The sequence below is a fragment of the Xiphias gladius genome, chromosome 24 (genome assembly GCF_016859285.1).
Source record: "Xiphias gladius isolate SHS-SW01 ecotype Sanya breed wild chromosome 24, ASM1685928v1, whole genome shotgun sequence".
Lineage (NCBI taxonomy): Eukaryota > Metazoa > Chordata > Actinopteri > Istiophoriformes > Xiphiidae > Xiphias > Xiphias gladius.
In genome coordinates this window covers 14,180,044-14,205,235 of record NC_053423.1, presented here as the reverse complement: position 1 = coordinate 14,205,235, position 25,192 = coordinate 14,180,044, and the positions used below count along the sequence as shown (strand labels likewise).

General features: G+C 42.9%; 1 protein-coding gene across 4 annotated transcripts in view; it reads left to right on the top strand.

The window, feature by feature from the left end:
• Window positions 1-25,192, top strand: part of jarid2b (jumonji, AT rich interactive domain 2b) — a 104,600-nt gene that overhangs the window by 71,691 nt on the left and 7,717 nt on the right. For 2 of the 4 annotated variants that reach the window (XM_040122724.1, XM_040122723.1), the window contains exons 4-8: window positions 2,082-2,305; window positions 11,956-12,174; window positions 15,287-15,531; window positions 21,148-22,606; window positions 23,744-24,288. In XM_040122724.1, coding sequence (XP_039978658.1) covers window positions 2,082-2,305; window positions 11,956-12,174; window positions 15,287-15,531; window positions 21,148-22,606; window positions 23,744-24,288 — 2,692 coding nt within the window. The remainder of the gene's footprint in view (window positions 1-2,081; window positions 2,306-11,955; window positions 12,175-15,286; window positions 15,532-21,147; window positions 22,607-23,743; window positions 24,289-25,192) is intronic. The other 2 variants (XM_040122725.1, XM_040122726.1) reach the window with 2 other exon arrangements.

The window sequence follows — 25,192 nt, the reverse complement described above, 5'->3', positions numbered from 1 at the left end:
AATACCTCGTATTCAGTAAAATTAGCAATTGAACTCTTCACTTTCACATTTGTTTGGAGACTCAAAGTCTGTATTTTGTGTGTGCAGAGAAAAAATGCTTTAAATGATGAGTGTGGTCAAAGTTTTGGAATTTTTTTATTAATTGCACAAAATCCAAGCTAATTAGATTTGTGTACATGCAGATCACTTTTGTGTACTATTGAATTCCAGCTTATAAATTGCCAAGCTAATCACAGTCGTATGATTTTGTTTACAGAGTGTTTGACTGTAAACAACCTGGGCGTGCGCAGACAGTTATTTGTTCAGTTTTCTCACACCGTCTGTCCAAATGCAACGCTTTGACAATGTATGTGCAATCATCTCTCAATTTCTCACATATTGAGCTTACACCCATGTCGTGGCAGGAAATTGACACGTTTCGACACTACACTGTTCTCTGATTCAAGTGTAATCGGAGCTCTGCACCTTTCAGTGGCTGCGCCAAATGCATTGTGGGTGTTCGCCAGACATGATCCTATTTTCCCTTACTTCAATCCTGTCCGCGACAAATTGACAAATAATACCAGGATATCACATTGCTTCTATCACTACTCCTTAACATTTATAGTGGAACTCATGCTCTCACACAGCAGCACTAATCGATTGAGGCCACTTGCTGGTTCATGTGACCCCTGACAAGTCTAGAACTTTTATGGTTTGTGTATGTGCGTACATGTGTCTACATGTCAAGCGTGTGTGAGAATGAATGTCCACGCCCAGGTCTGTGTGTGTGTATATGCATTTTTGTTACCTCATTGGGACCTTTTCCGGTATGAACCCCGACCTTGTCGGGACCGGTAGTCCTCGTAGGGACCAAAGACAGGTCCTAATGAGGCAAAACATCATTTCTGAGGTCCCAGTTAAAGTATGGGTTTGGGTTAGGCTGTCCAATGAAATGTCCTAACAAAGATAGCAGCGCAAACTTGTGTGTGTCGCGTATGAGGGAGGCGGTGTAACAAGTGAGGCCATCGCCTTCTCTCAGACATCCACTGTTTTAATATTCTCCTCCGTCCCTCGCCTCCGCTGACACACACTGTGAAATAAAGAGAGAAAAAAGACAAGCAGAGAGAAAAATGAGAGAGGCATCTCAAAGGCTTTGTGGACCGCAGAGGAAAGCAAGCACGACGTTGAAGCGGAAAGAGAGAGGGAAAATAAAATGGTGGAAAATGAGAAAGGGACAGGAGTAAAAGAGAAAAAAATTAAGAGAGACAGAAAGGGAGATGAAGAATGTTAAGTTGTTCTCTGGCACTGTGCGGTTGTTTTGGCAGATGGTTCCTGTGTATTTGGTTATTATCAGCTGCCACTGACAGCTCTGGTTCTGCCTTATAGACAGCTTAATTATCTTTCACTAGAGCTCAACAGGAATAAAACAGCAACTGCTACATGTCTGTGTATCTGTGACAATGCACATGTATTTTTTTTTGTGTGTAATTTACTCATGTAAACACACACATTTACATGCAAACACCCACACACTCCCTGAATGACCATGTCAGCCAGTTAGTGTGTGGCTGCCTGCACATCCATGAGATCATGATGGGCACACATTCGTTCCATTCTTCACTACAGGGTAATTGTTTAAGTAATCAAATCTACAGTGAGACAATAGACATGGGGCCACAGTAACGAAAAAAGATGACTTTGTGTGTGCATGTGTGTAAAAGCGCAAACGTGTGATTTCCATCAGCTGCAGACAACTTTCTTTTGCTAAGATTGTTTATATCAAAATGCCAGGTACACAAAATCTACTGTTATGACACTGGGCTAATATAGTAGCAACTTCTCCGTGTGTGAGTTTTTCCACATACTTTGTATTGTATGATAGTATTTGATTATTTGAAATCAGTGTGATTTATTGTATAAATAAGTCCATAGGGATTATTTTCGTGTGAGCATCCTGTCTGTTATCTCGAACAGTCATGGAGGTCTTCTCGTCACGGTTGCCCACTCCTGTCGTTTGAACACTGGTATGCTCAATTGTAATTAAATGCTACGTATCACATCATTCACAATCTCCCTCCTTGTTGTTTTCTCCCTCTTAGACCTCGGCTCCAGGCTCAGAGGAAGTTTGCCCAGTCGCAGCCAAACTCCCCCAGCACCACGCCCGTCAAAGTGGCCGACCCAGGCAGCCTGAACACCGGCCTGGCCACTGTGCCCTCCTCATCTCTCCTGTCTCTCTCCTCTTCATCCCTGTCCTCCTCCATTCAGGACCTATCCAGGCGCAAGCCCAAGACGGAGGACTTCCTCACCTTCCTCTGCCTCAGAGGTAAGACACAGCAGAGAGGAGCAGATGGAGACATAATTACATGCACACCTACGACCAGCAGTAGTGCTGGAGGGATGTTGTTGAACAAGAAAGCATTATATATGTCTTGTTCTAATATTAGAAGGCTTGATACAGGTCCGGGGCACATGTCTCTGCTACATATTGCCTTGGAGTCTGGACAACATTTTGCTACTGTTTAGCTGTCTTCAGATAGGCCTGAGATATATAAGTGTCTAATAGCAAGCGTATGAACAAACCCAATAACTGCCAAATATCATACTGTCATACCGTATGTGCAGCGCAGTGCTGACGTTTGGTTACTCTGAGATGGATTATCTCATATTAACATCTAAAGGGAAACCTGAACTATGGTTAAACACTTTCCTTCTGCTCTTTATATTGGACATACACACATGCACACAAAGATGCACACATTAGCAATTCAAGATCCCGTATCAAAAGTTTTGCTAAGTCAGGTTTTAATCAACCTCCACCCACTTGTATACACACACAAAACCACCCATACATACTACAAATAATTGTGTACTTGCCCAAGGCTAAGATTATCCTGCATTTCATCAGCTTACACATCTCCCCCTCCTACCTTTCAACAACTCTCTGTCTCTTTAACACCCTGCCTATCACCTTCTACCACAGCAACTGTTTGTTCATAGAGTACTCGCACAGATACCACAGATACTACACAGGTTCATCAACACTATGTAGCACCTTTGATGTCAAATGAACTGTAAAAGCCTTGGCGGAGCAATTAGCAGTTTTGCGTGAGTGTGTGTGTGTGTGTAACGGAAAGCAGCATTGTTTATTGGGAGTCTTAACAGGGAAAACTATTTAGGTTAAATGCTCTTAGGTTCTTTTTACTTCATTTGCATAGAAAGTTTCAAGACCAAAGACTCATGAACCCTCGTACATCAAAACCTGTACTGGAATTTATCAACTCAAGCTTGGTTAAAACTCTTTAAAAACAGAGATTTTATGGTGCTAGTACCATCAAAAATCATGTAAAATATGCAGTGATAACAGCAAACGTGCCTTTTAACCAGTAAGAGAATATAATGGTTTATATGCAGAGTAAAATTCCTTAATATCTGTGTTGAAGAAATTATGTGCACTTTCAGCACTAAAATTACTGATAAAAACATAATGTTGTATGTTTTGTAATGTCCCTTGTAGGTAGGCTGCTAAGGATATATGCCTACATAAGATGTAAAGAAGCACATTGCCCCTATACACTTCATTAAATCACAAGCTTTACCTTCCATTCATGTCTGTCTTGAATCGTCCTTTTTCTTGTGAAATATAAAAGAAGAGAGAGTGTCATATTCAAGGTCGGAATAATAAGTTTAGGGCAATTTTCTCCAATAACCTTGACTGTGACTTCTCTCTGCTATCTTAATGTTATCCTTTGCTGAATATCCCACTCACCGTTTTCTTGAACATGTCCTCACAACCAGAATAAACTCATTTGGAAGACAAAACCCCTCGCTTCAGATTAATTTACTGTTATCATTATTAACCTCTGCCCGTCTTACAAAGTAGGCTAAAGATTCAGGGGAGGCAAATTTAGATTCAAGTCTGTTGGGATGTGATGGCTATATGTTGCCATTCTGACGAGAATACTCCCATTATGGAATGTCATTTTAACCTTACAGGGCTCATTCAGGAACGTATAATTGGAGGCTGCTAAAACTGACTGCAGCCTTCGGTGAGAGGGGCTTTGATTTGCATATATAGGCCAGGATGTTACATAGGCTAATGATATAATGTGACATATACTTTGAGGTTGAGATTATTCTAAACTCTGAGTGCTAAACTAACCCCGCCCTTATATGTGGAGAGGTAGACTAATGAGGTGCAGGTGGCTGGTCCTGACTCAGTTTTGCTGCTTTCTTTCTTTATAATTAAGGTTAGGAATGGTGCTTTGCAAGCCGATTTCTAGTCCTCTTGTGTGCAAACTCTGCTGTACTGGGCTACTAAAGCTAATTTTGGAGCTAGAATGCTAAACTAACGATTGAACGGTTTTCCACTGGGCTTTTTCCAGTCTGCCGCTCCTGCTTTACTGCTGTATTTATAGACCCAGTTTAGCTCTGTGTGTATATGCATACAGTGTAAGTGTTTGTGTGTGTGCGCGCGTGTGTGTGCGCGCGTGTGTGTGACTGCTATCAATGCTGTGAGGATGACATTTTCCTGTGCAGGCTTTTTGTGCTCTGGTTTTCCCCTTGGCCTCTCATATGACCCATATGCTGGGACCCTTACGAAGACAGGGACAAGGGAGAATGTCAGCACAGCCCTTGAGGTTCTGTGTGTTTTGAGTGTGTGTGTGTGTGTGTATTCAAGCGTGTGCGTGAGTGAAAATCCATGCTCACCCCTGACGTTGCCTGTTCTGCTTATCTCCCGTGCGCCCGGCCATCGTGAGTGCGCATGTTACTGTGTTCGCGTGTACCTGCACGCATTCGGCATCCATGGTATATGATGCGGCACAGCCTATGAGGATATCTGTGTTACCCTGGTTAATCTTTTCAAAGGGACTCAAGTCTTTGATATCGTCTGAAACCCCCAATCCCCTTTAAGATTCTGATACATGTCTCTAGTGATCTGACCACCACACACATTAGGCTCCTTCATGTCTGCTCCCGAAATGCCTCCGACAGATTTGCTAGCTGTATTATGGAAATCTCAAATCCATTATCTCCCTAATTCTTTTTCTTTTTAATTTGATTTGGACTCATTTTTTGTGAGGTTAGAATGGGGCATTTTGCAACATTTCTACCATGAAACCCCATCAGTGGTGCTTTCTTGGTTTTGTCCCAGGTCAAATGTTCACACTGTGTAAACACACACCCTACACCCCCACACACCCAATGCAGTATTTGCTTATCTTATCTGGTAAACATTACGCATCCACCCCAAAGGCTTCTATCCATCACTCATTCTGACAGCTACATAAAAGTAGTTAAAACATGAAGGATTTGAGGCGATAAAGTTTGACGCAAAAAGAGAAACAAATGTTGAGAAAGCAAGGCTCTTGTCTGTCAGTGTTGTGAAATCACATTTAACTTTTCCATCATTTTGCATTGTGCTCATGTACCTTTGCGTCCAATTTGAGTTTGTAATTGATGGCATTTTATTCTTTTGGGATTATTTTTTTTCCATGATAATGAATTGGCTGGCAGCTGGGGGTAGTATTGTTTCTGTATCTGAAGAAAAGTTATTTTTAATTCCTCCAGGGGGGAGCAGGGGTGCCTGATTATTCTGATGCAACGTAGGAGTAACTGGACAGAGAAGTGAAAAAAAAAAAAATTCTGTCTACTGTATAGAAGGATGCACACCATGTATGCCCACCACCCACACTGTCTAGGGCTTATATTCTTTATTTATCTCACTGCTCATCTCTTTCTCGTGCGCGTGCGCGAACAAACACACACACACACACACACACACGTACACACCGACACTCAGTCAGTCCCTGCCCGTGTTCTCAGAATGGTGTTTATGTGTGGCCCAGGCCTGTAGTCGGGCTGTTTATATCCATGGAGAAAGCCATTTGGGTGGTAGCCAGACAGTCTGCCTCTGGCCCTGTCTGCCTCTGGTAACCTAGAGGGTGTAGTGCTGCTGGTGGCAGGGTGGGGGCAGCACTGAAAGGAGCAGAATGAAGCAGTGTAATAGATTCAAATCGAAGCACTCAATTTGTGCCTGCTCCAGGTTGTCTTAGTCATTTCAAATTGTGATACCTACTAATTCAGATGATAGCACAATCTTTTAGGAGTAATTGTTGTCGTGGATGTAAACTGTACTAATTATATGGTGTATTGGTTGCTTTATAACCTTTACTTAACATTTTGAGCAAGTATTTATCTTAAAAATAATCAACAAAGAATATCAGGAATCTTTGTCTTCCACTTTTTGTTTTATGCATTTGGAAAATAAGTTATTTGGCCAGGTTTGTTCTCAGTGGGGCAAAAATACTCCAACATGCACACATTCCCCCACACACACAGTATACACATTGCCATAGATGAGATAAGAATAGATTACGGGGTAAATAAACAACTGTCTGCGCACATACTCCTGGAAATGAGTCTGTTACATAAGACTCATTTCCAGGAGTGTGATTCCCCCCCCCGCAATTTTGTGTGTATGTGTCTCTGTGCCAGTATGCCAGTGTGCACCACTGCCGTGTTTACCTCTTTGCCCTCTGGGCCTTCTTCCATGCCTGCCAGGAACTCTCTCAGGTTCAGCGAGGCCAGCTTCTTTGCTCTGCTTACATAACCCAAAGCTCTGACCTAGTGAACCAAAGACCTTAGATTCCTAGGACATGATTAAACGTGTGAGACACAAGTAGAATTAAGAGAATTATAACTGGGACCTCTATATTTGTAGGTAGATTGTGAAATTTGATTTTGTTTAATGGTATTTTTATTGTCTGAGATTCTTGCTTAGCTAGAAACACACTCACTCCTAGGAATAGAATTTAAAGTCCAACAGCTACCCATGTGTCTCAAGTGCATTGCTGCTGTGTCAACTGAATTTCCCTCCCTCTAATGTACGATTGCTGTTTGATTAAAGCCTGGAAACTGTGTAGACTTGTGACTCTCTTGTCACTGATGATGCTGTGCAGAAGTTGGTAGTGCAACACTGACTGACTCTGCATTGTCCTCCAAGAGCATAGCCACTGTTTGCGGAGTTAATGGTTTTGCTGACATCTAGGAATGTCAGTTGGAGACGTAATCCCTCTCTGTCTGTCTCTCTCTGGTTCTCCCCGGAGAGACTGATGAAGAGTTCTGGCAGAGCTCAGCTGCAGGAGATAACTTCTCCTCTCCACATCAGAAAACCTACATTTGTCTGACCTTCTCTTAAAGAGAGCACTCACACTTCCTGGGCACACATGCAGCATTTTGTTCTAAGTCAGCACGTCCATATGTCCCCATGGCAGCTAAACCCTCTTGATTGACTATTTAAATTGTCCTCATTGTTTCAGTTCCATTTAAGGGGACAAAAGAAGGGGAGTCAGAGAATGGAGGGTTTGTAATTATGCCCCCCCTCCCCACCCAAAGCCCCGTTAAAAATGACAATCCTAATAGACTCTTTCAGACCTAATTATGATTTGTCTGCGGTTGGAATGAGGTGGATGAAAAGCCGGTGTAATTGGGGGATTGGGCTCATGCCCTGTTGCAGATCTTGGAGAAGGACTGAGTTGTGTTATTGTGTATGCGTATTCATGTGTGTGTTTTTCTAGGAGTTGATGGACTCAGGGTCTCTATAAATTTCTGGTATGGGCCCCAGAAGTATTGCTGCCACTCCTGTAACCAGTATTGGACCACTTCTCCCTCTCTCCAGGATCCTAGAGAGTCTTATTTTGGGGATCTTGAATATATTGAAGGATACCATTGTGCTGTCACCACATCTGTTTGTTGTTTGTTGTCTGGTCCTTGCCTTCTACCATTCAGCAGCTTTTAAAAACAGTTTTTTTTTCTTTCTCACTTTTGCAGTTTGTTGTATATATCTCCCTCTTTTCAGTTTCTACTTCATATGAACAATTGTCTTACCATCCTTCTGAGGACCTTGTATTGAATGCATTTAATCCCAAACCCCCGACGTTGCCTGTACTGTAAAGGTACGCACACTTTCTCTGCCATGTTTATACACTTTCACTTGTTCATATCCACTTCCCTACACCCCCAAACAAACACACATTCCTCCATCCATTTCTGCCCCTGGGTGCCCCTAAGGTCTGTTTGCCATTGGCCCGCTGACCCCTGTTCAGGGCAGTAAATTACAGTCATTTAGCTAATGAAGCGAGTCATTAGAAGCTGATTGGGCCAGTGGGTGTGCCGCCTTGGTGTGTTTGTTTGGTCTAAGAGAGGAGCGTTTGCTCTGTCGCCAAGATAAACGAGGTGTCTGTGCTCTGTGCTTGTTTGTGTGTTTGTGCCTTTAGTTGCATGTGTGTGGCTTTTTGTATGTGTTTGTTTGTATGTGGGTCACCCACCCACAAGGTCTGATCCACTGGTTAAAAGCCAGAAAATTAGACTTTTTTACAAAGTGGAACTGCTACGTGGGTTCAACCATTTATAATTGTGTGAATCCTATTTCAGATGCTGTACGCCAAGAAACTACAACAAAAACACACACTGGACTTACTAGATGCAGCAAGCAAATCTGTCCCTGCCTGCAGAGAAATAGCCCCTACCATGTGGGTTACTATGGATTATGTAAAAGCCATATTTCACTGTTTTTGAACAGTTAGTTCTTGCCACATAGACCTCCTTTAGAAGTTAAAGTCAGCAGGTAAAACTCCATTATTATCTGTTCAGGGAATCTGCTGCCACCACAGATTTTTTTTCTCTCTCCAGCTTTCTGAGGAGACAATTAGAAACTGGCAGAGCTGCTGTGTGAAAAGTGTGATCCTAGGCACAACAATATTTACTATTACCAGGCTCTACTTTTTAGTGTTTGGAAAGCTTTGATATGAGTATGATAATTAAACTAAGCTTGCGAAATAGATGTGAATCAACGTTGGAACCACAGGTCCTCCGACTGGCCAATAATTGTTGTTTGCGCACTTTGAACACTGATTAATTTTAATTTTTAAAGATCTATTTTTTGCTTCAGAAAAGAATATTGGAATAATATTTCAATTATGCTTATTATTTCAATATGCTTGTTATTTTATGTTCTAAAAAGGAAAAAGTAATCTATCAAATCAACATCATTTAAGAAGTTGATTTATCGCAGTTTGGGATTTTCTAGCTTTTGCGCTCCTGTGTTACCTTAAAGGCTCTTATTTTATTTTCTTATTTTATCTTACAGTGTAGGCTACATAAACTAGAATGCTTCAGTATTCAACAGTAATCTGGTCTGTGTTGTACTGGTTAGCAGCAGTTAAGCCTTGCACCATGTCTTCTCCTTTGTCATTGGAAAGCCCAGGCTTAGTCAGGGTGTCATTTAAGTGCTGACTGTATCCTCACATACGCACTTACACACAAATGTTTAGTGTGTCCAAGCCAAGCTCTTTGCTGCAAATGTGTTTGTGTGTGTCACATTGCGCAGATATTGATTACACAAGGCTGGTAGCTAAACAATTATTCAGCCCATAGCAGCTTTAATGCATGGTTACATTATTCTCACTGATGACCGAATTTCTGGCTTGTTGTAATATATATAAGATTTATCCCTTGTGTAAGTCTGTTACAAAATTGAATTATTTTAGTGTCTTCATCCTTTCGTTATCTCCTATATTTTAATAAGGCCAATTAATAACGTATTGAATGTGTAAAATCTAAGATAAGTATTCAGCATCCTCCATAACAAGTGTGTTAATTAAATAATTGGCTCAGCTAATTCTTAATTCACTCTGTGTAATTTTAAGTACCCTGTATAGCTTAATGCAGGCTTATTGAGTTCAGCCTGTTTTTTAGAGGCTTAACATCATTTTAATTGACACATAATCACATATTGCTTCCCATTAATGCCCTTTAAACACTGTGCCCCCTAAAAGGCCAATAAAAAGCACAGTAGTTTCTCATGCTACGCAATCGATTTAGTCATAAAGGACTCACAACTTCATAAAACCTGGTGTTTCCTGCTCATAGATTTAATTTAATCAAAGCTATGAGGATGTTGGATAAGGTATATTCTTGTTAACTTTAAACTAACAATCACAAACATAGTTATAAAATTACAAATCCTAATTTTAAAAAATGTAATATTTTATTAAAGTCTACTGACTGTTCCAACCTTTTACATGACTAACAGTAAAGAATAGGTTGTGCCGCTCATTGCCCATACTGTATGTATATAGGGATGGCTCATGGTTGCAGAAATCTTATGTCTTTTTCATACTGTCCATGTCCAATAAAAAAAAAAATACAGGAGAAATCTATTGTTTGATGGAAAAGCCCACTCCAACCTCAAGCCAAAGCTGATGCAATGCTTGGGAATCACAATTTTATCAATTCAAGTATTTTTCTGAATCCCTGATTTTGCACATATCTGAACGTGGAATTCTTAACTTTGCCAACAAATGTATATTCTCACTTTTCCATCAGGTCATCGTTTTATACTATAAAACTCAACATCAGTCTTCATAAAAGAAAACGCACACGCAGATGTAATGCGATGAGACAGTTGGGCGTGTGGAGTGTGTATGGTTTGACCCAAACACGCCTGCCGATTTTCTTCTTATGGTGAGAGATGGAAGGCTCCAGTAGGTTGTCAATTCAGAAACTGTCAGTACAATTCATTTGTGGCAAAGATCAGCTCATGCTGAAATGTTTTTTATGTTGTTTCTGGAAGCACACTGAGGCATGATACAGTAAAATAAAAACAACAAAAATCTAAGTGATTTACAGCTCTGCTCATGTATAAATATATTTATATTTCTGTCCAAACATATAGTGCCAGTCACTACTGCTGCTCTCCACAAGGCTTCCTTAGTTTGTTGTTTTTTTTTATTCCGGCATCTGACTGAACCAGATGTTTGCACACTGATTTACGAGTGCAACATTATGAGATTTAATAACATAGCTTTGGGCTTTATGACCTTTTATGTGACTGAGTCTACTTTCAGCTAACTGAGGTAACATTATACGCTATCCACTGCCAAACACCATTTACCTCCTTCCAGCACGTATTGAGCTTGATTTGTAAGAGATGACAATGAAAGTGATTGAGTGTGACAGAAAAAGGAAAGAGAGAGAATGTCAGTTTTCTTCCCCAATAGGGGGACGGATTGACAGTAATCCTGTTTTGAAAGGGTGAAAGAGACAGATTTGGGATTAGCTCAGCAAAAAGAGAGAGGGACTCTTTGATTTCTAAAATAACTCTCATAACAAAGTTTGATATTTGAGCACATGTACAGTATATATTTCTCAATAAAACTGTCAAAATCGAGAGTCTTTGTGAAAATATGGCTTGTTATATACTCCTAATGCTCGGGCTTCAGTTCTAGCTATCAGAATATGTCGCCCCCTTCCTTTCCCTCTGCACCAGGGATATTGCTAGAACCAGCAATAGAAATACAAATATATTGCAGTAACTTTTGCAATACACTTTAACAAGAAACCAGAAGCCTGATTCAGAAAAAGAGCAAAAACAGTAAAACTGTCATGGCTTTGCAAATCATTCTAACATTGTACTGTGTATGTTTGTGCATTTTAGTGTGTGAGTGAGGGCAACAATAGCGCTGCTATGTGCAGAGCAGCTTACAAAGCATCAATAGGCCACCAGCTGGGATAATAACAGATGAAAAAAACAGCAGCACAATCACTATTATTCACAAACCCGTGAGCAACTTCTATTTTTATTTTAATATTTCAACCTTACACGCTGATGTTGATTCAACTCTAATGTCTGAGATTAGAATGAAAAAATTGTTTTTTTTTTCCCCCCATACATGCATAACTGGGGCCTCAAAAAAGGTGTATTGTGTTCAAATAGAATAACATCTACAATAACATAGATTTTACCTACGGTAAAGCTGTTTTTAAAAGCTTTTTCTTATTTCAAATTGTCATTTTTTTCTATTCTTTTCTTTTTCCTTTCCCTCACTCCTCCCTCTTACCCCACCTTGCGTCTTTATTATTCATCTCCTTTCCTGTCCTTTCTCCTCCTTTCCTCCACCTCTCTGCACTTAGGTTCATCGGCCCTGCCAAGCAACATGGCCTACTTTGGAAGCTCCCAGGAGGAGGAGGACCTGGAAGAGGAGGACGAGGAGGAGGAGGAGGAGGTGAGGAACGGCGGTGGTATCCAAACCCACAGTGGGGGAAGCAGCAGCCAAGCCTCGGCCTCCTCCTCCTGCCACTCGACACCCCGCAAGGGCAAGCTCCCCGCCAGGCAGCCGCTCAATGGGCATGGTAAGGACGGGAGTAGTGCTTGGAACAAAGCATGTTGTATTTTATTCTAACACACTTTTCCTGTCTTCACACACTGGACTAGAGAATTATTTCAGCTAATCTAATGCACCACAGAGATGCTGCCAGTGTTTACTGTCTGAGGAGAAGGGGGTGAGATGGAGGAGTTGAGGGAGGAGAGAAAGAGAGGTGTGTGCAGGCGATGAAAGTCAGGGAAGAAGAAAAAAGATACGGCACTCTTAGGGGGAGAGATAGATGAGGAGGGAGGTGAGGGCAAAGGAAGAGGAGGAGGAGTGAAGGATGATGCACCAGCAGAATAACTAGAGAGTAATGGAAAGATCCATTTTGGAATATGATTCGGAGAGAGTGAAAGATTGAGAAATGCAACAGAGTGTGTGCATGTGACCAATTTCCTAAGTTTGCACTCTTGTTTCCCACTGATGAGACAGGGTAAGTTACATGGGATAGCAGAGCAGCTCATCGGCTCTTTCCACCCCAAATGCTTGCTAAACCATAACAAGGTGTTAATGGACAGACTGCAACAGCTGATGGGGCCCTGCGAAACACACACACACACACAGGCACACAATGCAGTGACAGTATACGGACACCCCTTGGGGCACATAGACATTCAGATGAACACACGTACACACACTTGCGCGTATCTAGGAAATTGCATGCATGCAATTGGGCCTATTAAACTCACATGCAATCCCAACATTGAGGACTATAAAAACAAACATATTGCAGAAGTGTAACCTGTTATCCAGAAAAATAGCACTTAATTATTACTTAATTATTTACAGTGACATATCAGGTGTTTCTGATATCCATATTGTAGTACTGAATCTACAGTTTTTCAATTTTAACGTGGAGGCCCTCCCTATCTGGCAGACTTGGAGACATGCACTCCTTCCGGCAAGGCCTGGATTTCAGAGTTCCTCCTTTCCGCCCTCTCTGCATCTCTCCCTCCCTCCTCAGTCTGCAGAATCACCACCAGAAAGGTTCAAAAGGTGAACGCTTTGCTCAGCTCTTTCCTCTGTCATCCTCTCAAGTGGAATGTGGAGGAGGAGAGAGACTGGTGGGATTAAGAGAGAAAGACAGAGAGAGGTCCATAGATTTGCTTGTATTGAACTCACGGAGAACTGTGCTCTGCCTTTGTGTAGTTCACCAGCAAGTGCCTACTCCCAACGCATATGGTTACATACGCTTTTCTCTCATTCTCACAAGAACATTTGTAGCTGCAGCATGAAACATAAACTGTACATTTGTACATATCTGTATAAGGAGCACAAACAGTAGGATAGTCAATGGTGTCTGAACAAATCCAGGCTCGTTGTGTGCATGAGGACATCTTATTCTCCCTTCTTATCTCGTATACCAACACTGTTTGCAAAGCAGCTTGGCGCCTTCTCTGTGATATGCTAAATAAATAGATAAGAGGGAAATAAGCAGATATACTTTGTAGGGGACAATAAAAGATGAGGGGGTTAAGGACACAGAAACGGATGTTTGTGTACATACGTAGGTGTGCACACAGTCAAGACTGGGTCATTGCCTCAGTGTTGAGACAGTGTTTATACTGTGTTGGATATCAGGCACACACACACACACACACACCTTAGTACATTTCGTGGTATTAAGATTGGTGTCAAACGTGACACTTTAATATGCAGCTTGGGCCACTCTCCAGTGGGAGCAGGGTTGTATGGGCTCTTAGGGAGGAGAAGGGAGGGGCAGCAGTCTAGGAAATGGAGAAATAGAATTGGTGAAGGAGAGAGAAACATTTTATTCTGGGAGGTAAAGAGAGACAGGCAAGGCCCTACATTGTAGGCCATTCATCAGTGCTCCGTCTCCACTTTTCGCTCTCACTCGGCCATGTGCCATGTTGACATAGTTAAATTAAACAGCCTTTATTGGGCTCAGTTTCTTGCTTAACTCACTTCTCAAGATGTCAGGATTTCTCTCGTTTTTCATTGAACCAGGGGCCCCAGAGACCTGCGGATGCTCACTTTTGGTTATGAGTGGATACACACATACAGCATAACACACACACACACACACACACACACACACAAAAGACCTTTGCAGACAGAAACATGCACTGATGCTCAAAAATATATATACAGATGGTCTAACGCATTTCATGCTTTTCAAAGTATACTGGATATACTGTGTATTGCATGTGTACTATAAATTCTCTGTGTGTTTGTGCTGTGGCCTCCTGTCATTCTTTCCATACAGCCTTTTGCCTGTTGACATTAAAATGCCATGAAACTTAAAATTGACCCTCATAAAAGCTGAAGAGAGAGCTATTGAATGCTTATGTTAATTGCCTTGCCCCTGTTTGAGTCGCTTAGCTTCATTCCCGTGGGTTGATGTAGTCTATGTCCATTTTGTACAGGTTCATTGACATGTAGTATAAAGACGTTTTCATGCACACCTTAAATCATGCATATTTTACTGATTGGGGCTATATCTTAGCCAAAAGCCTGTCACACCAATGTTTGTGCGGATTTTTCCACTTGGTCGTTGTGGTTTGGGAGCAGGGGTTTATAAGCCATTCTGCACTACGAAGGGGGGGGGTCTGAGACTTATGCTCACATTGGCATAGGTAGACGGTAGACTGAAAAAGCGTAGTATATGTCCTATTTCTTGCATAACTTGTAAAAAATATATAAAACAAGTGTATAAGAATATACCATATACATTCCCAAGCTTCAACAGTGACTCACTCTGTCCTATTGCCTCCACACTCCTAGTAGAGCCCTGTTCCTAAGAGAAAAACCCAAGGTCTTCAGTGATCTTCTATACTGAAGACATGTCTAATTCATGTACTGAGAGAAGTTTTTGTAAACAACTAAAAGCATTATCAATGATCACTGGTCAAGAAACAGTGAAATATTGCTACCTCATTTAGCTCTATTTAAAAATGACCTGCAGGAAGCTTGCATTCAACTTTCCAAAGCAATTTTCTTTATACCATTTATACTAAATGTCATTTCAGCTAATTTCAAATCTTCCCACCTTCCCCCTGTCTTTAAAAACCCCTCCCCAGTATTAAGAATCATTAAAGCAACAAGCTTGATTCTTCTGTTTTCCTTGCCCCCTCCAGTGTTCAACATCCACAGTAAAGCAGGGACCAGGGAGAGTCCGAGGCCCAAGGCGGGAACCCATGGCAGGGATGCGCCTGCCCCACCACTGCCACCTCCTCCACCTCCACCTCCGCCTCTCCTGAGGGAGCGCAGTGAGCGAGCAGAGGCACGGGAGCACGTAAGGGAGCAGCAGGCCATGGCCAGCGGTCGAGGCTCAGCCAATGGGCTGCCACCGAGGAGAGCTGCGGAGGAGCTACGCAAGCAGGTACTGTAAGGCCGGGAGTACCCAGTACTGGTGTTTCAATAAGATGATAGAGCCATAACATACTAAATATCACTCAGAAAAGAAAGGAGAAAGGAAAGCATTTCTATAGCTTTCCCAGGAGGGCTTATAAGATGTGACAGAAGCATCCCTGGAAAGCATACTACTATGAGGACATTTCTATGGCAGGTAAATGGTTTGCATTAGCTGTGTTTTAACTGGAGATACCCTGGAATATTCTGTATTAAGAAACTCGAGGTGCAGTATGCTTGTTTGGCTATTATGCCCATTTGAAATCCCCCTCTCTTTTGACTCCTCTTTTCATTTACCCAGCTGCCACATACTCCTTTTTTTTTTATCTTCCTCTGAATAATTTCTCATAACTACTCCTGTGTATTTCATGTCTCCCTCCTGTACTTTCTTTTTATTGCTCATTTCCTCCTTTTCCTTGCCTCTCCACATTCTCCCTTTTACTTTCCTCTCTTGGTGCTGCTCCTATCTTCTTGTCTAGCCCACTCTTAACTTCTCTCCTCTCCTCTTCTTTATAGTGTCGGGGAGAGTAATGGTAATGATTGTGTTTTGGCCTGCTGCGACTGCAGCTATATTTAGTAGTGCTGGCTAGGGGCTCTGAAAGCCTGCCTCCCTCTATGGCACTTAGTAGGTTTCAAGGAACCCCACAAAGTGAAAGAAGAAAAGGAAGAGATTGGGTGGCTTTAGTCAGAAAACTGGCGTTCTTATGATCGCATTAGCTAAGCGGAAGCAATTGTCTACTGAGGCAACATGTTTCATTGTCTTTTTCTCTCTTACAATTTATTTCCCACTTTTGCCTTCTTTTCCATTTCCTACCCTGCCTCTTCCTATTTGTTAAATGCCAACGTCTAGGCAGTGGTGGTGTTGTTGTTGTTTTTGTTGTTGTAGTAGTAGTGATATGCTGCCGCTGATGCAGACTCAGGCATGTGTTTCAGGTTTTTAAAGTGGCTGGAATTGTCCAGTTAAACCAACAATGAATCTCAATGAGAGTGACTGCCTGCCAAGACAAACTTCAGCGTCGCTTACTCACTAGTCTTTGTTCTGCAGCTCTTCCTCGACACTCTCTCTCTTTCTTTTTCAATTCACTGTTGGCATCCAGTGTGATTCTTTTAACTGCCCTCATAGTGTGTATTTTGTTTTTCCTCCTGCACTCTCATTGCACCTTTCTCTCTTCACATCTCCAGCTCTCTGTCTCTTTCACTCATTTTCTCTTCATGCTCCACTCTCTCTCTGTCGCTCTCTCTGTTCCTGTGTCAAACAGACGGATCTTGCCCTTGACAACATGGCTTCAATCATTTGGAAGGATTAGTGCTTTTTTTCTCCTGCTCTCCCTCCAATTAGCGTGAACAGTATGTGTGTTAACCATGTTTGTTCAAGATGCACACAAAGGCACACACACACACATTTATACACACAACCAACTGTGAAAATAGAGGCTAGCCCATATAAAAGGTTAAGTGATTATGTAGCCGTAAAACGAACTACGGGTTGTGCGTGTAAAACCGAAGGGTAAAGGCATTATCATAATTCACTTCACCGCAATTCAGTTCTCCCTAATTTAATAGCACCTTGTATCAGCAAAATACATGTCCCGTAACAGGACCTTTTTATAAAACCATATGATTCTATACATTTTAATTAAATAATTTAAATGGGGATGTTAGCAAAGCAGCTGAGCGCAGAAGTGAGTGCAAGTAGGGTGTGCAAGGCCAAACCATTTAGCCGACTCGGCATCATTTGAAAAGGACTCTGCACTTTGTTGTTTAGTTGTTTGTCCTCAGACATCCTCAATTAACCTCCCTTATACTATCATAACATGTATAAAATTACCGTAGATGACAGACAATCCAATAAGAATGAAATGCTCAGTGAAGATTACATAATGTGTTTCTCTTTGTTTTTTTGCTACTGTACGTAGATCTCTCTAAGTTTATGAAAGGGTTTTTTGCATTGTGTGTTTTATTAGTGCCAGGCTAGAGTGACCTTTCTCTAGCTGCTTAAAAGTCAACCTACACAGGGCTACATCGTGCCCTAATAAGACAGCAGAGGGGAAAGAGGGCTTAAGCCGGATTTATGCTTCGCTGTCAAGGTGTTCCGGCAGTTGCACTGTAAATGAGTCCGGCATAGGAATTGATTTATATTACAGCACGGGATTTAACCCACTGATTGTCATTGCGCCACTGTACCACATGATAGATTTGTTGGATGCTATCACACTGTGGAATGCATTCATCATATACCCAAAGTTATGGTGTTTACATTATTTATGCTCCTGGTGATTGAGACAAGTCATGGTGAACAGAAGGCTTACACTGGAAATGTTTTTGCTATATCACAAAAAAGACAAAAAAAAAAGAACATTTTTTAGTATTTTTCTTTCAACTTGCGTGTCGTTTTCACTGTCGAAACTCTGTCAACATCAGAAACAACTTGAAGAAAACACAAAGTAGCCAAAGCTGACCAATCACAGACAGCGCCCACATGGCGGTGCTTGTCAGAACCATTGGTACCTCCGGCAGAGCTACAGAGCCGCCACTACATCCTGAGAAGTATAAATCTGGCTGTTACCATCTGTGATCTTATATTTATAAAATCGTGAGTTTTATTCAGCCATCATCATAATGATGTAGTAAAGAGAATAATGTCACATGTGCAATGTCTTCCTGCATCTTGCTTCTTTTGTCAGCCAGCAGGGCTTTTCAAGGGTTAAACTTTCTCCTGTCTTCTTCTATCCTCTGGCTGGCCTTCTCTCGCTGTCTGCCCCCCCTTCTCAGGGCTGGCTCCTGCAGATGTTGCCTGTTAAAATCTTCCTGCCAGGCCTCAGCTGGGCTATAGCAACACATGATGTCATCTAGACCCACCTCCCTCTCCCTCCCCTTTCCCTGCTCACGTGCGACCGAAATCCACTCCAGAACAGTCTCCGACTGCCTGACTGTGTGTGTGTGTGTGTGTGTGTGTGTGTGTGTTCTATTTTTTCCCTTTGGCTTCATCGTCTTTCTTGTTCTGTTCATCGTCCTTTTCATTTCTATTTGACTTCTATCTGCCAGTGGCTATTAGCATGAGTGAACTTTAATATCATTTGACTTATACCTCCTTTCTCCTCCTCTGTCTTTCTTTTTCTCTGACTCTTCCTTCCTTCCCCAGCGCAGTATCTGATCTAGCTCCTCCTCACCTGCCTCTTTACTCTCTCTTTTTTTTTCTCCTCTCCTCATTACTCTCTCGCCATCCTCCTTTTCCACCAGACCAGATAATTAAAGAGAGAAAAGTGAGATGGACTCACCGAGCCCGGTCAGCTGAGCCCTCCTGTGGCAGGAAGTGGTCATGGCAATGTGTCTCTCGGACTCAGCGCTTTGTCAGCAAACTCTGGCTGGACAAATATAGCTGCTGCTTTAGCAGTTAGTTACTATTTCAGCATCAGTGCAACACTAAATAAAGACACACATTGAACTTTGTATTGGTTTGGCTAATAAAAACCATAAAAATAAGTCAGTTTGAATGTTGTTAGATTATGTGTCAGATAAATAAGAAGTAAAATAACGACGATGTGCAGCTTTTTTTTTTTGATAAGTGGACATATTTATGTGTGACACAAAATGCAGTTTCTATGACATGAAAACAGTTGTACTTTTTAGGCAGCGATTGATGTGCAGCCTTCCTTCGTCCACGCGTGTCGTTGCTGCATTCTCTCTTTCAGTCTCTCCGTCACCCCTTTCTTCTCCTTTGCAAATGCCCCTTCTTTCCTTACTCTCTCCTTGTTACCCTTTGTTTTTCTATTGTGCGTGCATGTGTGTGTGGGGTTGGGGGGTGGAGTGATTGACGGAGGCAGGGTTAGGTTTCAGTCCCCCCTTATCTTTCAATGGTCTGGTCTTTGTGTCAGCCCCCCGCCACCTGAGACGAACACAATACAATACATACGCGCACACACACATACGCACCCAAGTGTGACATGAGAGCCGTTCAAAGGCAAACCTGTCAATGGGCCGGCTGTCACTTCCCTCCTGTGGCGCCGCGACTGTGATTGATAACTCCATCTCTCCCATCCTCCCTCATTTCTTGCGTCTGTGATTCACTTCCAGCTTGTCTGTACCAAAAGTCACAAGGATACTGTAGATGGATGGCAGCAAAACATGATTGTAGATGCTAATCTTTGTGTTTTCTAATGACAGTCACAGCTCCATGATGGCTTATGTATAAGTGTGTTTAAGGCATAGAGAAAATCAAATTTGCTTTTGTTTGAAAATGTTTTTTAAAATAAAATGTTAACAAATACAGAAGGAAACCAAACACTGACTTTAACTTTTCAAGATCTCCTAACAATGTGTAGGTCCTTCTCCAAATGCACACACCAATCAAACGGAAGGGAGAGAAGGAGGGGCAAAAGGGAATGAGAAATTCCTGGCACTGCTGAAAGTGGGCCATGAAATATAGAGATGATATAGGAGAGAGGGAAATGGATATTCTCAGAAATGCGTCCAAGTATAAGTGGATGGAAGGAAATGCAGGAAATAAAGTGATGGTGAGAAAAGAAGGTGAAAGTGACTGAAGAGTGAGTCCATCAGAAAAAGCCAGACGGTGAGACCGACACAAATGGAAAGACAGACAGAAATACACTATGGCTATAAACATGTACTGCACTGGCTTTAAAGCCCTTTGCATTAAGCAAGAAGGTGACCATGTTTCTTCCGACAGCTGTAGCCAGCGAGTCAGCCATGGAACCAGATACCACTGTAGGCAAACCTCTGATGTACAGCTGGGGGCCTCGAAAGACTTCACACAACATTAACATGCACATACACACTCGCTTGCTCCCTTTCTCGATCTCTGTCCCATGCACACACATAAACACACAGGCTGAACCTTTATTCATAGCACAAAAATTGAATTATAGCATTTAAGGAAACCTGCAGCAAATAAAAGGCTGTTTTTATGTTCTCAGAGGGGAAGTTATTCCATCGCAATGACCCGACCCCCTACCTCATACTGTCCAGCCATCTGCTAGCAGAAAACATGGAGCCATCCCTGCTTTCCCTCTCATGTCTGCCATCCCTTTTTTTTCTGCCCATTCTAAACAGTTGTTTTGACAGCAGGTTGAGCAGTTTACAAAAGCGTAGTGCATTTGAAAGTTTAGTAATCTAGACAGTTGATTGGTTCTCTCCTGAATAGCGTAGGTTTCCACAAATAGCTCTGTCCAAATGTTTTACTGCAGATCTAGCATCTGAATGCCTCTTCATTGTGGAGTGTGGGTGCGCCTATGCCCCTGAATGTATCTTGTTGTAGTTTTTGATTATATCATTTTATCTGTGTGTGGGTACATTTTTTTACTATATTCTTTGTATAATGTAATAGTAATATAATAGTTCTTTTAATTTTCACGGGTACGTGGCCTAATATACAATACATCAGAGATCTGATCAGACAGGATTCTTTCAGGAATGTAAGCTTTGTTAGCATACCATCCCCATTTCCTGTTTACAAAGATATTTCCCTAATATTTGATACATATGATTGGTCTGCAGCATTGTGATAGAATAATTTATTCTGTTCATCTAATGTGTCCCATCTCTCTCCCACTCTCTCTGTGGATCTCAGGTCTCTAAAGTGAACGGGCTGACGCGGGCAGGCTCGGCACAAGCTGTTGGAGGTGCCAAAAAGAGCCGTGATTTCCGACTGCCGTCCAAAACTGTGAAGAAGTACACAGCTACCGTGTCCAAGGGCCACGTCACTTACACCAAAGCCAAACAGAAAGAACTGGGCAAGAAAACCAAACTCAGCAGCAGCAACAAACACAACAGCGCCGCCTCGGCACCATCGTCAGCGAACAATCACAATCAGCACAGCCAGCCAGCAGCCAGCAATGGGCTGGCCAACTCAGGAAAAGCAGCGGCACCAGCCCACCACAGCAATGCAAAAACCCGCAAACAGGTGCTACTATCCAATGGGCTGCACAATGTGGCTGCCGGTGCCCGCCTCAATGGGAGGCTAAATGGGCAGCGGCACAACACCCTGGCCAAGGAGGATGGGCAGAGACAGTGCCAGCAGGGCCAAGGGGAGTGTCCAGGTCGAGAGGGACTGCGTAACTCCAAGCGGCGTCTGGAGGTGGTGCTCAACTCAGTGGGGACAGGGGTTGCTGAACAGAAAGCCAAAACCACTGGCGCTGAGGCCAAGAAGGCCAAGCTTCAACCAACTCCTCTGGAGACACGCAGCAGCAGCAAGAAGGTGGCCAATCAAGACAAAGCTGCCACACAAATCACCACCCCTACCACTCCAGTTTCTAATGGACATGAATCAGAAACACCCACTTCTCCTAAACAAACTCCACCTGTTACCCCACCGCCTACCCCCCCTCCTCAACAAACCGCACCTCCTTCTACACCAGCAGCCAATGTGGAGCCGGTGAACCAGCGCCCCAAGCGGGCATCGGCCGGCAAGCTGATGTTGATACGACAAGCACAGCAGCAGCAGAGCAGGTCTCATGGTCGGAACTCCTCCTCTTCCTCCCCCTCATCAGGCCAGAATCACCCACAGAACCCCAGTCGTGCCAGCACTACCTCAGACCCCCAACAAACCTCTGTGTCCTCCTCCTCCACCACCTCCTCTCTGCTTACTTCCACCAACAGCCCCGGACAGCTCAAGCCAGCAGCATTGCGGCCTGCTGAGCGTGACAAGGAGTGGGAGCGTGAGAAAGAGATGACACGCCAGAAGGAACGTGAGCAGGAGAAGGAGTGGGAGCGCCAGCGGAGTAGACCAGAGGGCTGGGCAGGGCTGGGTGAAGTACCTGTCTTCCGGCCAGCACCACGGGAGTTCCAGGACCCCCTGGTGTACTTGGATGCAGTGAGGGAACAGGCCGAGGCGGCTGGCATGTGTCGTGTAGTCCCGCCTCCAGACTGGCGGCCAGAGTGCAAGCTGAGCGAGGAGATGCGTTTTGTTACACAGGTGCAGAGGGTCCACATGCTGGGCCGGCGCTGGGGCCCCAACGTGCAGCGGCTGGCCTGCATCCGCAAGCACCTCAAATCTCAGGGCATTACCATGGATGAGCCACCTGTCATTGGTAAGTGAGCCAAACAGATGGACACACACATGTATGTATCAACATACACAAAGCACTTGAGACAACAAAACTCAAAACAAAACAAAAAATGACTGAATTAACTAAGCAATAAGCCACAGAGGACCAGAGCTGTCAGTTTTATAGAGGTAATTAAACCCAGACTTCCGCTTCCAAACAGAGGTCTACTCTCAGCCCTGTTTACACTTGTGATTGTTTCTCTTTCACAGCTTTTGTGGAATGTATATATAAGAAAGTGATAAACTAGATACAGTACATCAAGAGAAGATAATGCACGATTACCTTCTCAGTATACTGAAGTTTTTAACTGCTTTGTCAATCTTGCTGGACTATATAAAGTCATGACAAAAGCAGCCAGTAAGCAAGTATCATAAATATTGCTATTTCCATTGGTGTCAGTGGTGCTCTAAAGCTTCAGTGGCATTCTGCCTGACTTAATATTCCCTTTTATAGATGACAAAGAACAATGCTTCCCCCAGACTGCCTTGTCACCTTCCATTTCTCACAATGACATCAGCATTTTATGAACATTTAAACAGAGCCCCAGTTCAGACAGAAATTGTATGTGTGAGCTTTCTAAATGATTATATGTCTGAAACCCACGAATGCAGATACTTTTTAGTTGAATATTAATAGCTTTACACTGGTTGGTGTAGTGTCTGTGCTGTGCTGTGTTTGTAGCTTTTGTATACAGCTGTGTACAGATTAGCCCAGTGTAAGTACAGTTATGTAGCTGTTAGCCAGAGAGACCTGGCAGCCAGTGACCTACAGTGGAGTGGCTACAGCCTGCCAGGATGCCCTGGTTCCAAATGACTTCCTTTACTGTGCCCAGCAGATCAGTTCTGCATTAACAGTAATTTGTGTCTGTTTGGCACAGTGATGGTTCAGATCATTTTGAAAGTTGATAGCTCAAGTAGCTGTTTCAAATAAACTGAACTGCGCTGGAGGCACGTTTAGCCACAGAAACAGATGTTTCAAGATGGCAGTCTCCTTGATGTGATTTCATTTCTATGTTCTTTTTTTTTTTTTAAACCCAAGTTTAGACAAGTGAAAACAGAAAACTTCTCTATGTACTCATTCCTTGACTTAACCCTCTCTTTGTCCTTCTGCTCTGTACAGGTGGCTGTGAAGTGGACCTGTCACGTTTTTTCCAGCTCATCAATGACATGGGCGGCATGCAGCAGGTGATGGACCTGAAGAAGTGGACAAAGCTGGCTGACCTTCTGCGCATCCCGAAGTCAGCACAGGACCGGCTGGCAAAGCTGCAGGAGGCTTACCTCCAGTACATCCTCTCCTATGACTCGCTCAGCGCCGAGGAGCGCCTCCGACTGCAGGCCGAGGTGCTGCAGGAGAAAAAGAAACTGGAGTCGCGCCGGGGCCCTTTGGAGGGTCTCTTGGACTCCTCAGCACCTAGTGCTCTGGCCCTGCCACGCTATGAGCCCAAGAATGGGCTAGTAGGTGGGATAGTTGGAGGGGCAACAGGGCACCAGCGCACCAATGGAGTGTATCACCATCTGAAGGAGCTGGAGGCTCAGGTCAAAGCGGGCCGGCGCCGGCTCTTCGCTCAGGAAAAACAAGGCAAAGAGGACAGGCAGCATGGAGAGGAGCAGGAGGAGGAGGAGGACAAGGGCGTTCTCAGTGACCAGCACAAATGTATTAACAAGGTGAGGATGAAGAAGACATTTGCTGTTTATGCCAAACATTTGAAGCATACAGACAAGAGGCATGTAAGTGCATCTTTTTTCGTTATTCTTTTCTTTTTTTTTTTTGTTCTTTCCTTTCCAAAATAGGTTGTATGATCCTAAGTCATTAAATGCTGTTAACAACTATAACTCTTATTGTATACTGTTTAAAGGTCAGTTATTCATTACACCATTTGCTGTGAAGTTTACGGTTAGCCACCTTACTGTGGATGATGCCTCCTTACCGGTCTGCCTGCCTTCTTACCATGTTTGCCATTCTTTTAATTTTTGTCAGCGATTATATTACTCATCAGAATGACACCCACTGTTAAGTTTGTTGTTTTTTTTGTTTTTTTTTGTTTTTTTTTTGGTCAGTATGTTTTTATCCATTATCAGGTTTGTTTTAGTCTTTCAGCCTAACAAGCCATTAAGGGCATGCCTTTTAAATAAAATCAGAAATATCCTCATCTGTTAATAATGGTAAGTGCCGGACCTTTTGTGGCTTGTTGACAGCTCATAAGTAGTTGTCAAAGGCCTCATTACTGCTCAGCCAGATGTCTGCCATCTCACTACTATCTGGATTGAGACTGATGTCACACATGAGGTGGAAACAGTCCACACATTTCATATTATCACCACTAAAATTTGAGTGTTTGTGCCAGTTCTTAAGTGACCAAGTATGCACCCCATTTTTAAAAGGAGCTTAGCTGTGCTATAAATCGTTAAAACACACTACGACTGGGTTTCTCTTGGGGACAATGTTGCTGGCGGTGTTAACTGCAAAGATGTTGATGCCTACTGAAATTCTTACTCAGTTTTCTTAGTAACATTATCATGCTGTTAACTGTCACGGTTTCTGGTTTATAAAAGTAACATAAAAGGTCTG